The 11,966-nt window shown below is 43.9% G+C and overlaps 1 protein-coding gene across 1 annotated transcript; it reads right to left on the bottom strand.

The window, feature by feature from the left end:
* Positions 1 to 1,437: 1,437 nt before the first annotated feature.
* Positions 1,438 to 11,478, bottom strand: LOC131242020 (vegetative cell wall protein gp1-like). The gene is made up of 3 exons (XM_058240374.1): positions 10,879 to 11,478; positions 5,921 to 5,974; positions 1,438 to 2,134 (listed from the first exon to the last, which is right to left on the bottom strand). Exons 1-3 carry the CDS (start codon positions 11,335 to 11,337, stop codon positions 1,589 to 1,591), a joined length of 1,059 nt encoding a protein of 352 aa, XP_058096357.1. The 5' UTR covers positions 11,338 to 11,478; the 3' UTR covers positions 1,438 to 1,588.
* Positions 11,479 to 11,966: the final 488 nt, after the last annotated feature.

The raw sequence follows: 11,966 nt of genomic DNA, 5'->3' as shown, positions 1-11,966 counted from the left end.
TCCCTATTTAGAGACCCGCCACGGATGCAATCGAAGCGAACGGGTATTTTATATTTTAGAATTTAGATATCAGTTCTCAAATCCGAAGATACTCTGGGGGCGTGTGATTCATGATACTCAGGCACTTATTTACATGCATGGCATACAAATGATTCAAATTAAACTTTCAACGGATCGAGTTTAGGTTCGCGGGAATATATATCCCGACACTCGCACGGTAGCCTATCATGATCGTTACTCGTCCATTTCTGACTGCCTGCATATCAAGCATTAGAAGCTCCAGAGTATCATTGTAGCTCCAAACCATGCTTAATATCCACGCAATCCTCGTCCATTTCTGACTCTCTGCATTTCAAGCATGGTAGCCCGTCAGAGTATCAAATAACTACTCATGAAAAGCTCGCCCATTTCACTCGCCTCATATGGCCTCCAACAACGAGATCTAGACCGTTCCTCAGGAGGGTCCCGCGTAGATGGCCTCATCTCTTCCCGACTGATGCCATCTCACTATAAGTCCTAACATATTGTGAAACGATCTGTTCCAACCTGAAGATTTCCCAGGCAGCCACAATCAGATGTGTATCTCTTTAAATCAACGGTTTGGATGATCGAACATAACCCTAATACATGGCTATAATCACAGCATATCCAATAACTGCAGGCTTCGGGTACATGTATGAAATCATGCCTGCTAATTAGGCAATCTGGCCCATTTGTCTACGGAAGCGGATTGGCTGGTGTACGACACACCAACTGTATAGCTGCTGTAGGTACGTTGTCGTGCGAGGACGAGCACTGACGCTCCTCGAGCTCTGAGTTGTGCGAACGGTTCAAAGGTGATCAAAGTTACGTAAGCCCACAGTGATATATTTATTATAACTAAACCGTTAGTATTATCCAAAAGATAAATCTTATCCAAAAATCATCTGAACCACACCACAAATAGCAACGGAGGTAATAACTGTCACCGTAAAATAATTTCCTAGTATCCACGGTAACGTTTTCCATCCCATCTGTTTATAAGGTCACAAAGACACGAATGAAGAGGAAAAACAAATTACATACTGACAGGACTTCTGTGACCCAAAAAGGTTTCAACTATAGACGTTCAAACCCCCACTGCTTTCTGTAGTGTGGTCCTCTTGATGGCTAGATCTGTCTTATTTTTTGTCACAGTCCTTAAGACGAGATCGCCGAATGGATGGACGGTCTGGATATAACACATACCTCTGAGGTCAATACAGCAGCGGTGGTGTGAACTACACCAACCAATCTGCATCCTTAGTCTAGGGGCCCACCGATCAATGCAATCCTATTGGTTGAGCGGCCCACCCTACGCAACTGAGATGTCCCACGGGCTGAATAGGTCAGCGAGTGACGTGGAAAATACATAAAATCATACAAGCATTAAAAAAATAAGGAATCACAAGATATTACTATAATAAACATCCAAATCCTGTCATAAAATAGAAAATCTGAAGTGAAACTAAATCAAGCTACTAATGAAAAATAGTATTTCCTACTCTAATAATCTGCACCATCCAAACAAAAATCAACGGCTGAGAAGTTCCTAACGTACGTCGAAGATCTAGATCAAGAGAACGACGGCCAATGCGCCGGAGAGAGCTGATCCAGCAACCGCGACTCTGTTCAAGGTGGCACCGCTGTTGGGGGGAGATTCCGTCGGAGATCCAGTAGGAGACCCCGGTCCCTTCGGCGACGGGGTGGAAGATGTGGGAGGAGGAGATGACGGAGAGGGAGACGACTGAGGTGGAGCCGGAGGAGAAGAGTTGGTCGTCGGAGAAGGGGACGAGGCTGGGGGAGTTGAAATCGGAGAAGGAGCGGAAGACGGAGGGGTAACGGACGGAGACGGCGACGGAGGGGTAACGGACGGAGAAGGCGACGGAGGAGTAACGGCCGGAGACGACGACGGAGGGGTAACGGACGGAGAAGGCGACGGAGGAGTAACGGCCGGAGACGGCGACGACGGAGCGGGAGTGGATTTTGGGGGCGAGACTGTCGGCGCAGCCGTTGGCGCGGATCCCGGCGCCTGTGCAAAAGCAGATACTGCCAGCAATGCCAGCAGCATCAGAGTCGCGAAGCTGTTGCTGGAAAAATCCATCTTCTTCTCCTTCTACACCCAAAGACAGAGATTTCTAGGGTTTTGGATTTTTTGGGGGATATATAAAGGGAAGGGAAAGTCGATTGAGGAAGAGAATAAAAGAAATATAATATTTTATTTTCTAAATATAATTAAGACAACTAAGTTAACGGGGTTCGCATTCCTGGATCCTTACCCGTTCGATCCGTTTTTGGATTTTTGAGAAAATTACCACTCTTAATGCTACCTTTTATCCAGCGTATTTTATGGAGAATCCAAAACTTGCCTTCCCAACTTAGACCTTGTACGTACGAACAGAGCATTTCAGGACGAAAATACCCCTGCTTTTGAGTGGCATTGCACGTACGGACAAGGGTATTTTCGTCCTCAAATGGTCAGTCCGTACGTACAAGGTCTAAGTTGGGAAGGTAAGTTTTTCACTATTCATAAAAGACGCTAGATAAAAGGTTGCGTTTACAGTGATAATTTTCTCGAGATTTTTCCATCGCCACTCCTTTCTGTAGTCCGCGGGACTACTCGATCAATTAGTCTCGCGGGTCCACCTGGCAGCCTTGGATAAAGCTTAGCTTTAGTTCATCTGGAACGTTGGTCTGTTGGGTCCCTCTATCCCAGAAAATATCACGGATTTAGTAGCGCTGGCCACCGATCTTGGGCTGATGCTGCATTATCTTCTTAACCGTCTATTTGCATTAGACAGATTCTACGGTGGCTTTTGCCCACTCAATCAAACTTTCAGATGGTGGTCCATCAAAAGTGGGGCCGTATAGACCAATGGAGTCTATTTTTCAGTGATCCAGACCGTTGATTCTGATGAATCACAGAGTGGATAGACCATGAAACATAAGTATACCCCAACACTTGCATGTCGAAGTTCCCCGTTCCACTGGGAAAGGTTAGTACTAGAGTATTCTAATCAGGGGTTTCTTGAGCTTACTACGTCCATCCATCCCATGGTGGGGCCATCGCACCAACGGTCTGGAATACTGATCCATGGCCACGTTCCTCTCCAGCCTTCAACAAGTAATAAATAATAAATCCCGGTGTTTTGAGTACGGCGGTTGGATCTCAGCCCAGACGGCATGAGAGGATGATCTGAACCGTTCATGTCCTGGATTCTATTCTAGCAGGACCATTCTAATAAGCATTTGTGGAACGGAATTTTGTGTAATTTGGAACATCGAAAAGTAAAGTATGCATAACCCATATTCAAATCCAAGGTTCAAAGGTTATGATCATAAATGAAGCATATCGATTAAAGCCATAGCTTTTCAAAGCAGTAATGAGAACATGAACGGTTCAGATCATCTCCGTACCCTACTTTCGCAGGGGCCCGGGTGAGGCTTCGGCTCGCCACAAACAGATAGACCCGTCGGGGTCGGACGCGGTTTGGCGAGCGAGGCTGCAACCAGGTGGCTAGTGGTCGGTGCTCTGTGGGCCCACCATGATGTATATGTTTTATCCACGCCGTACATCCATTTTTAAGGATCACTTTAGGCCTTTATGAAAAAAATGAGGTAGATCTAAATGTCAGGTGGACCACACCTCCCGAAAACAGTAACTGAATGTCCACGATTAAAAACCTCCTAGGCCTCACTGTAATGTTTATTTGACATCTAGCCTGTTGATTAGATCATACAGTCCTGAATCAAGGCAAAAAAACAAATATCATCTTGATCCAAAACTTTTGTGGCCCCGAGTAGTTTTTAATGGCTGACGTTCAATAAACACTGTGTGGTCCAGTTGAGATTTCGATCTACCTAGTTTTTGGTATCATAACATTAAATGAGCTGGCAAAATGGATGGACGGCATGGATGAAACAAATACATCATGGTGTAACCCAAAGAGCACCGACCACTAGCCATTGGCTAGTGGCAGGGTTACTAGCCAATCCGTTTCCGCCGGATTCGGGCCTGGGCCCACTACAGACAGGTTCAAGGCCGTAAATATGGCCTGTTGGTGGGCTTTGAAGAAAATATTAAAATAGACAGGACCCTTTATGACATTTATTGGTGGGCTTGAGTCTAAAACGGAAGGCCGGATTGCTAAAGGGGGTGGGGCTAGGCCTGATTGATAGGGCAGGATTAAAATTAGGCCATCGAACGGTCCACCCGACGGATATTTTCCATCAACGGGAGTTCGCGGGACCAAACAATTTGGTAGTCCAGCGGGCTACTTCCTTTCATTTATAGAGGTTACAAAAAAAAAAAAACTACATTACTCTAGAATATTAGAATGTATAATACGCAAGCATTCAAGAATTGAACGAGATGTATGTGTGCAAATCAACTTGAACCATCCAGATAGTGGGCCTACTTTATATGGTTTATTAATCAAACCATTATCCTGACAGATTATACCCATCTTAACTGGAAAAAATTAGATCTTATCTAATGGACGGTCAAGGATAGGCTATCGATTTCAGAAAACAGATTTTCATGAATTAAAGGTTACAATCATTCAATTAGTATTCTCTTAGGCTTAAGACCTATCTATGGAGGATTCCGTGATTTAGACGGCTTAATTTGAAGTACATACATGACACGTGTATATAAATGTAAGTGCCTATATATCAAGAGTATATAAAAAACTCCTCTCTTCGAAAGGTAAAAATTAATACTCCGGTAAAGTATGGATGATACGCAGGCACTTAGAAATTGCATAAGTGGCCTACAAGTAATCAAATTACACCATCCAATGGTCTTATTTCAACAAAAGTGTCATCAGATGTTGAAACGGTTCAACCAGTCCAAATTTGCGACTGTCACTTATCTAAAAGTGGGGTCCACAATTCATTCAGTTTATTTGAATTGATATATGCCACGCGTACAATTTCCGAGTGCTTGCGTATCAAGTGTTGACACTCTAATGGAGTATGTTTTTTTTTTGTTTTTTAAACTCATCGATGATGCCAAAAGGCCCAAAACCTGTTGGCTGAATGGGATTTTATTTTCTGATAAACCATCCATCGTTTTCGCATGGGCGGGGCCAGTCTGGCTAGTCAAATATGCATGGTGGGAGACTCACCTCATGCACGGATCAGATGTTCCGCACACGAGACAAGTTGGAAGTGTACCACGTGTGAAGGTGCATGGGGAGAAGTTCGCGCGCGGCCCACTTAAGGATAAAACGGATTGACAGGTTGAATTTTCCACAAACATCTGTGGGCCCCACCTAGCTTCCGGACGCGGATTTCCTGCCATAGCCTTTTGCTGGAAGTTTCTGCGCTGGGATGCTAGGTGGGTCCAGCGTGATGTTAGTGAGAAATTCACCTTGTTTGTCCGTTTCGAGGGACCATTTTAAGACATGAGATCAGAAAATAGTTGCATCCAAAACTCAAGCGTCCGTGCCAGAGGGAAACTGGGCAAAGAGTTTCCCACGGTTGAAACCTTCTTAGGCTCCACTTTGATGTTTATATGTCATCCAAACCTTTTTTAAGGTCATTTCCACTGAGATGAAGTGAAAACATGAAAAACCTATACGGATACGAAATTTCCGTGGGATAAGAATATTTCAATGGTGGTGATTGAATCCTCATTGTTTTCTCTCTTGCAACCCACTTGAGCTTTGGATCTACCTCATTTTCTGTGGCGTGTCCAAAAACGAGCTCATAAAACCGATGAACGGAATGGATTCCTCGCAAACATTAAGTGGAGCCCCACCTAGCATCACGGCGCAAGAACTTCTTGCAAGAGGCTTTAGCAGAAAATCAGCGTGGACTGTACTAGGTTCTTTTTTGGCCGGAACTTGCGTGCAAGTTGTAACAGAGCCCGTGTAATCCTAAGCTCTGTAGGGCTTACCTGGATTTCCGAGCGACATCCACTCCATCCATCAGTTGCGCCAGATGATTTAAACTGTAATTAAAGAAATCAAAAACACATATAAACTCAAGTAGCCACACCACAAGAAATAGTAGCGATTGAACCCACACCATCTAAAATTTATTAAGGCCTACAGAGGTTTTGAATCAGTATGATATTCTTATTTCCTTTTATCCAAGTGGGAATAACATAATGAATGGGTTGGATGGCATATAAACATCATGTTGGACCTCACGAAGGCTTCAGTGGTCGACCTTTCCATCCTTCCTGTTTCTGTAGTGTGGCTCACTTGAGAAACTGATGGACGGAGTGGATCTCACACAGACATCACTTTAAACCCCACAGTAACATCGTTCATCTGGCGTCAGTCATTTCCAGGCTTTCGTAAACTTTCTCCAAGTCCGGTTCTGAACATTTATATGGTGTGTTAGGTGGGGCCCAGGGACCATCTATGATCGGCCCCACTTCTTAATAAACCTTGGTCCCAGTCCACAATGCCACGTCTATTTTGGAGATGAAGTGAATCTCATTTTCAAGGTCAAATCACTTGGTCCACAACTGAAACCCGACATTAGATTCCTCTTTCAAACACTAGTACCCGTATCCGAGGTTTGGTGGGCCCGAGCTCACCCTCTCCAGAAGCCCCTTTTACGCGTAGCATACCTGCCAACTTGTCTCGTGTGTGTGGAACATCTGATCCGTGCCTGAGGTGGGGGTCCCACCACGCATATTTCACCAGCCAGACTAGCCATGCCTATGCGAAAATGATTGATGGTTTTGGCATGTATGATCACGGACCGGGCTGGTCTTCGTGCCAGGTCATATGCATGGTGGGACCCACCTTGTGTGGAAGCACATCCCAGGTTGGCATGTGTGGCGTCTGTCAACGTGTCCTGGAGACTGAAGAGAGTGGCGCGGGCGCTGCGGCTTCGGTGTATCCGCGGATACAACGAGGCGGGCGGGATCCACGACTGCGTGACCCACCTTGATGTATGTTCCTTACATCCACACCGTTCATCTGGTTTGAAAGGTTAGTTTAGTTCCATATCCAAGAAATGAAACTGATTCAAATATAGTTTGGACCATACCAAAGGAAACAATGGTGATTGAATCCACACCATTAAAACTTTTTGTGGGCAAGAGAAATGTTTATTTGACATCCAACCTTTTGATAAGGTCACACAGACATAGATGAAGGACCAACACAAATATAAGATTGATCCAAAACTTTTGTGGCCCACAAGAAGTTTTTCCTTGTCAATCACCACTATTTCCTATGTTATGTTCCAAATGAGATTAGTAACTTTTCTTTTTATTTTGGATATTGCTCTAAAATGAGCCGTCAAAACGGTTGGACAGCGTGGATGTAAGGAAAATACATCAAAGTGGACCCCACAGTCAGGGATCCCACCCACCGAAGTCGCACCCGCGCGTGGTGCTAGGCTGCTAGCGAATCTCTCAGTGTAATTACGCAAAATTTCCATATTTAATAAGATTGAATGGAGTGCATTAACATTGAACATGGATAGGCAGCTGTTGGTGAGTTATTTGATACTCTGACGGAATGTGATGGTTGATACTCAGGCGCTCGGGAATTGTATGTGTCCTACAGTATCTCGAATTGAACCGTTCAATTTGTAGGAACCAACGTAGATAGGACATTGTCAAAAAATTTAGATTGATCGAACCATCTTAATGTCCGATTAATTGTGAAGATAGGGTGGCAAGCAATTAGGGCCACATCCGTCAACACATCAATAAAAACAAGGTGCAACCTTTGACGGTTTTGAACCACCGATCGAGAGGGCCCGGCCATGATGATCCACAATTCCACAACTGATCAGACCGTCCTATCTCTCTACCCGAAAAATCTTGAGATCAAAACCAAAACAGGATTTTTTTAATTTTTTTTATTTATATGCCTATTTGAAAACCACAGATCAAACGATTAGGATCATGTGCATGGTTTACTTTGCTAAATGGCCCACCACTGTAGGGCCCATGGATTAATCGATCTCCATCAGTAACTAGACATGTCCGGTGGATATTTGTAGCACTGACTCCTCCCTCAAATATTAGGAATGGTATTTATTGGCTCCCATTCACAAACAAGATTTCGTGGGCCAGTCTGATGGTCGACCAGAGTAGGACCATCCACATGCAGCCGTACACTACTAACGTACATGTAAGTATACACCAGCCCTGATCCAAACCGTTCAAATAGCGGGCCCACTGTAGATGGATCACTATTAAAGAACTTACATCAAAGGATCATTTTCTCTTATTGATGGAAAAATCATTGCAATGTTAGAATGAAAGCCCACTACGGCGTGAGTGTGTGTGGGTGTGCGTGCGTGTGTAAAAAAAATAATAAAAAAATAAAATTAAAAAGAATGAAATATAGCCGGTATTGGAAATTCAATAATAATAAAAATATCCGGCATTAATATATTATGATATTTTAATCAGTTGATTCCGTGGATATGCCCCACCAGTAGTGGAGCCCATGATTTGAGTGGTTTGGATTGTGTTAGATGTGTGCTGTGTACCATGTCAGTGTGAATGTGCATGAATAGCCACGCTCTGCTAGAGTATCAAATAACTCTGATTAAAATATTTATATAAGGTATCACCGTCTATTTTCGTTGAGGCAGTTCAATTATTAGTGGACACCGAAGTTTCGGTGTGTGTAACTGAAAAATATGGGCCCAATTGCACGGTTGTCGAAGTGGGCCCCACGGCCTGTGAAATATTGTAGAAAAGATTCTAAATATACGCTGCCAGGATGATCTGCCGCTAGGTGGGCCATTCGCATGCTCTATATAAACTGTTCGTCTTCTTACCAACCGTACATTCGTCTGGTACACATGCAGCTCAGTTTATGGGAAACGGATTGGCTATTCCCCCTGCCACCATCCCGGTGGCTGGTGGTCGGTGCTCTGTGGGGCCCACATGATGTATGTGTCTCATCCATTTTTACGGATAATTTTAGTGCTTGATCCCAAAAAAAGAGAGGTATATAAATCTCAGGTGGACCACACTACGAAAACAATAGTAATTGGATATCCAATCTATTAATTAGATCACACAGACCCAGATGAAAGGAAAAAAACAAAGTTCAGCTTGATCCAAAACTTTTATGGGCCCTAAAAAGTTTTTAATGATGGACATTCATTCAACACTGTTTCCTGTAACGTAGTCCACTGGAGATTGGTATATACCTCATTTTTAATTATATAATAAAATTATCTCGAAAAAAAATATGGACGGAATGGATGAAACACATACATCATGGTGGAGCCCATAGAGCACCGACCATCAGCCATTGGATGGTGGCAGGGGGAGTAGCCAATCCGTTTCCCAGTTTATGAGCCTAATTTCTGGGCCAAGGCATGTACACGATGGGGGGCCCCGGATGAATGGTTCATATCCTGCACAAGTACGCCATCAGCAAATTATAGTTCACTGATGAGCGAGATTCCATACAGGTGGGCCCTGCTTATCAGCAAACCTATATTCGACTGACGCACAAGATACTGTGCGTTTGCGGCCCTTGGTTCTGTGATCAAAACCGTTGATCTCTTAGGATCCAGATGAGTGTATGCTCTACAAACCTTATAAGTTTCGAATGCCAATTCTTTGATATAGTGGCCCGAAAAGTGAGCCGATCAGATCAAATGCTGAATGGTTAGGATCTCTCGCTTTGTGATATATTTACCAGGATTCCCTGTAAAAAAATAAGCACACCAGATGAGCGGTTCAGGTCACCTAACCATTAGACCCCACGTAATGTTCGTCGATACCTTGCTGTTAGTATGGGGAGGCGGGCCCTATCGTGGCTGGATCCACGATCCAAAAGTCTCATTGATGGGCCTTAATGTGCATGGATCATGCCCCTAAAATCTAGTCGATGGGACAATCTCAACCCTTGGACTGGGGGTCCTTAAATCTGATAGAAGGAGTGGATTGTACATATATGGTGGGCCCCACAAAATGGGTATTCCACTTACCTATTTAGGCTATAACGAAAATATTTGAAGGAGTACGAATCTGGTTGGATTAAGGGGGATGGAATTGCATTTAGTCAAATTTTCACAGATTTTAAATCCATCACAGATGTGGGCCTTATATTAGTACGTGTGTTTTATCTATGAAGTTTATCTACCCATTGTAGGTCACACTCAGATCCATAGCTCATCTGGTAGACTGAGTGGAGATACCTCGTTTCAACACTTGAGGTCTTGGCATCAATCCCTAGCAGGGGTGGCTAACACGGAGCGTGTAAGCCTAAACCCCAAATAAGAAAAAAAAAAAAAAATTTACCCTTTGTAGGTGACATTTTACTTAATGTATATAAGTGACTTTTTATTGAGTGTAAATTTGGTTAGTTGATTATAATTCCATGGTCCACTGAATGAGATTTTACTTGATTCAGCGAGAGTTTTTCTTGAACATGAGGATTGGATGGTCCAAATACGGTGGTATTTTCATATATTTAATCATTGTGTAATAATGGTATTAATCTCATCTAATATAATTTTATATCATTTAATTATGTGTAAGACAACTTATTGATAATCAGGTTTGGAAAAATTTTACGACCACTAATTCATTAATAAGAATAAAATTCATTAATGAGAATAAGAAACAATCGGTTGCATGTAAAATTCAATGCGTTGGCCATATACATGAGACTAACCAAATAAGGGAACATATGTATTCAGATATAAGAAACAATGTAATTACAAAGTGCCAAAAAATCTCTGTAATAAAACGCAAAAAAATTAATATAAATAAATAAAAGAACCAATCCAATGTCTGTCAATCAGACACTTAAATCTACCAAAACAAAGGGAAAAATTCCGATTCAAATCATCTGCAGCATCGAAGCAAAGATCGAATGGCTGAGAAAGCTCCAATCGGACGGTGAAGATTTAGAACAAGAACACGGCGGCGAAGACGCCGGAGATAGCAGATCCGGCGATCGCGACTCTGTTCAAGGCGGGGAGAGCGGCGCTGTTAACGGCCGGAGGCGCCGCCGGAGATCCGGGTAACGGCGAGGAGATGGACGGAGTAGGAGAGCCGGTGGGTGAAGATGAAGAAGGGGAGGGAGATGACGGAGGTGGAGCCGGAGGGGAAACGGTAGTCGACGGAGACGGAGAAGACGCCGGTGATTTGGTGAACGGAGAAGGAGCGGATACAGGAGGCGTGACGGAAGGGGCCGGAGATTGCGGAGTAATGGCAGGTGGTGGAGACGCGGGAGCAGGGGACGGTTTTGGAGGAGAGACGGTCGGGGCTGCTGATGGCGAGGATCCGGGCGCCTGTGCGAGTGCGGATCCTGCCAGTAATCCCAGCATCATCAGAATAGCAACGAAGCTGCTGCTGGAGAAACCCATCTTCTTCTTCTGTGGAGAGAGAGAACTTTTACTCGCAGGTAAGAGAGAGAGAAAGAGAGAGTTTGTGATGGGAGTTACGTGGAGAAAGAGAGAACTTTTACTCGCAGCTAAGAGAGAGAGAGAGTGTGTGATGGGAATCAAGGGCGAAAGGAAAAATATATAGAGGGGAAATCCGTGTGATGGAAGAAAAGGGCGAAAGGAAAATACACAGAAAGTGGGGAAGTCGGTTGGAGAGTAAAGCCTGGCAATAGCGCAGGTTGAGTCCGAGTCGGGGTCAAACCATGGCCAACCAATCTAATGAATGGGTCAAGAAACTCCGTATCCATTACCCAATGACTTGACCCGACTTGTTTAAAATATTTAGAGCCCGAACGCAACTGGACCGGACCCATTTTAATTACAGTCGAATCAGGCTCGCAACCCGACCCAGTCACTGACGGCGATAGATCATGTTTTGTTTTTAGACTCTTTTTGAGATTTTCATGTCTACCGTGCCTACTATTACATGCTCATAGCCCGACTTGGCCCGAACCCGGCCTAGAAACGGGTCCAGCCAATTGATCCGTTGGCACTTATTTTTAAATTCTTTTAATAGAAGAGAAATTATTGGCCAACCAGATTCTAAAGAA

This window comes from Magnolia sinica, chromosome 4 (genome assembly GCF_029962835.1).
Source record: "Magnolia sinica isolate HGM2019 chromosome 4, MsV1, whole genome shotgun sequence".
Lineage (NCBI taxonomy): Eukaryota > Viridiplantae > Streptophyta > Magnoliopsida > Magnoliales > Magnoliaceae > Magnolia > Magnolia sinica.
Note: the sequence above shows the minus strand (reverse complement) of the source record. Positions and strands in the feature narration are given on the sequence as shown.

Coding starts and splice junctions, on each gene's coding strand:
- LOC131242020 (XM_058240374.1), bottom strand. CDS start 11,337: ATGGGTTTCTCCAGCAGCAGCTTCGTTGCTATTCTGATGATGCTGGGA. Junction 5,975..10,878: donor TCGCCGCCGTGTTCTTGTTC/TAAATCTTCACC, acceptor CTTTAATTACAG/TTTAAATCATCTGGCGCAAC. Junction 2,135..5,920: donor GATGTCGCTCGGAAATCCAG/GTAAGCCCTACA, acceptor CTTTGGGTGTAG/AAGGAGAAGAAGATGGATTT.